The following is a 2,195-nucleotide window of genomic DNA, read 5'->3' as shown; positions in this document are numbered from 1 at the left end:
GTAGCGATAGCCCACATGGTAGCGATAGTCCACATGCTAGCGATAGTCCACATGCTAGCGATAGCCCACATGGTAGCGATAGCCCACATGCTAGCAATAGCCCACATGCCAGCGATAGCCCACATGGTAGCGATAGTCCACATGCTAGCGATAGCCCACATGGTAGCAATAGCCCACATGCTAGCGATAGCCCACATGGTAGCGATAGTCCACATGCTAGCGATAGCCCACATGGTAGCGATGGCCCACATGCTAGCGATAGCCCACATGCTGGCGATAGCCCACATGCTAGCGATAGCCCACATGCTAGCAATAGCCCACATGCTAGCGATAGCCCACATGCTAGCAACAGCCCACATGCTAGATTAGCTAAAGTGATGCTAACAGAATCACTTTAGCTAATCTTATTTTAGCTAATTTTACTGGAGCAGCAACCCTTGTGAAGAATCAGCAATATTGTTTCCCAGCTAAAACATGGCCAGGTAGCCGTTGCCATGGTAACCGATCCGGCGGCAGCTCACCTGGTTGGAGATGAGGTCCTCGCAGACGGACAGCGCCATCTGGATGGCGTTGGGCTTGTGCGTGACGGAGATGGCGTTCATCTTGAACTTGTCCTTGCCGTAGAGGTCGTTGGCCTGCGTCACGGCGTCCTTGAACACCTGCTCATAGCGCTTCTGGCTCAGCACGGCGCCCACGTTCACCAGGCGCGGCTCGCAGCCGCACAGCGCCACCGAGCAGCAGTGCAGCACGGCCAGCAGCAGCACGCCGCGAGCCGCCACTGGGGGGAGGAGGGAAACCATGGTCATCAACAGGCAGGAAGTGGGCTGGACGCAGCACTTCCTGTTTACTTAGCAACACTTAACATCTGCAGGGTGGCGGGGCTTAGTGTGTGGGCGGGGCTTAGTGTGTGGGCGGGGCTTAGTGTGTGTGTGGGGGGGGTTATCTATGTGAGATGAGCAGCACCTCTAAGGTCACCTATTGCTGGGTTTCAGTCACGTGACCCGGATGACGCCTGAAATTCAGATGGAGGGCCGGAAGGGGATTTCAAAGCAAAGCAATGTTGATCACAGCTAGTAGTTAATGGGCTAAATAGGCTGGAACTGCTGAGGCGTCTCGAAAAAATATGCGTATATTTAGGATATGATCCGTATCATCTCGGTAAAAAAAGACTTCTCTAATAATCCTGAGGATTTACCCGCATCGAGGCGAAACACTTAACTACCTGCAGACCTCATGTTATACGAAGGAAAGCTGGAGGCCTGGAGAATCAATCACTTAGTTTCAGGTTGGGTCACATTCAGGATCATTAGATGCTTTAGATGGATGTGGCTTGTTTCTGCCAGGTGAGTAGCGAGTTGTGCTAATTAAGTAATTAGTCTGATAACGATGCTATGCTAACAACGAGCTAACCATGTTAGCTTGAATCTCCTGGTAAATCATTTATTTAGCTTCTGTAAACCAAATTCATGCTGGAGTTGTACGTTAATGTTGAGTCGCTGCTGGATTCAGGTCAACGATTTGCTCCGACCTACAGAAACCCCGAGTTCGGGTCGGGTTGACCCAAACCGGTTCGGGTCGGACATGAAGCATGTGGGGAACAGCTCACGGTCTGTGTGCATGAAGGTCCCACTGGATACACATTACATTGTCTGTCCGTGACTCGGCACTGAGCTAGCTGCTAGCACTGAGCTAGCTGCTAGCACTGAGCTAGCTGCTAACACTGAGCTAGCTGCTAGCACTGAGCTAGCTGCTAACACTGAGCTAGCTGCTAACAACATTAGGACAACCACACTAAGGCGTAAACATAATGTATCTACCTTACATATGAACGCTTGTCTTTCTAACTGTCCAATCAAATATCTGAAAATGCAATTTAATCGTTACCTGTTAGAAAATGGCTGCAAACTCTGGCATTGTTAGTCTGAGCACCTCCTGGTTTTTAGCTTGTTGATCCACTTTTCTCTTCCCTTGTGAACAACTACCTTCGAAACACGAAAATAACGTTTCTATTGGAACGGTTGGAGCAGCAGGAGTCAGACTTCCTGCCCTCCATCTGCATCTGCGTGGTCTATTGGTTGGAGACGGAGTTTACATTTTAAGGTGGGTTTTTATGTGTTTAAGGCGGGGCTTCATGTTTAGGGCGGGGCTTCGTGTTTAAGGCGGGGCGTCGTGTTTAGGGCGGGGCTTCGTGTTTA

The 2,195-nt window shown here is 50.3% G+C and overlaps 1 protein-coding gene across 5 annotated transcripts in view; it reads right to left on the bottom strand.

The window, feature by feature from the left end:
* grin1b (glutamate receptor, ionotropic, N-methyl D-aspartate 1b) overlaps window positions 1–2,195 on the bottom strand; it is a 61,676-nt gene that overhangs the window by 57,229 nt on the left and 2,252 nt on the right. For all 5 annotated transcript variants that reach the window (XM_008402785.2, XM_017303398.1, XM_008402784.2 and 2 more), the window contains exon 2: window positions 522–778. In XM_008402785.2, the coding sequence (XP_008401007.1) occupies window positions 522–778 (257 nt within the window). The remainder of the gene's footprint in view (window positions 1–521; window positions 779–2,195) is intronic.

This window comes from Poecilia reticulata, unplaced genomic scaffold (assembly GCF_000633615.1).
Source record: "Poecilia reticulata strain Guanapo unplaced genomic scaffold, Guppy_female_1.0+MT scaffold_257, whole genome shotgun sequence".
NCBI lineage: Eukaryota > Metazoa > Chordata > Actinopteri > Cyprinodontiformes > Poeciliidae > Poecilia > Poecilia reticulata.
This window is presented reverse-complemented; position numbering and strand designations above follow the sequence as displayed.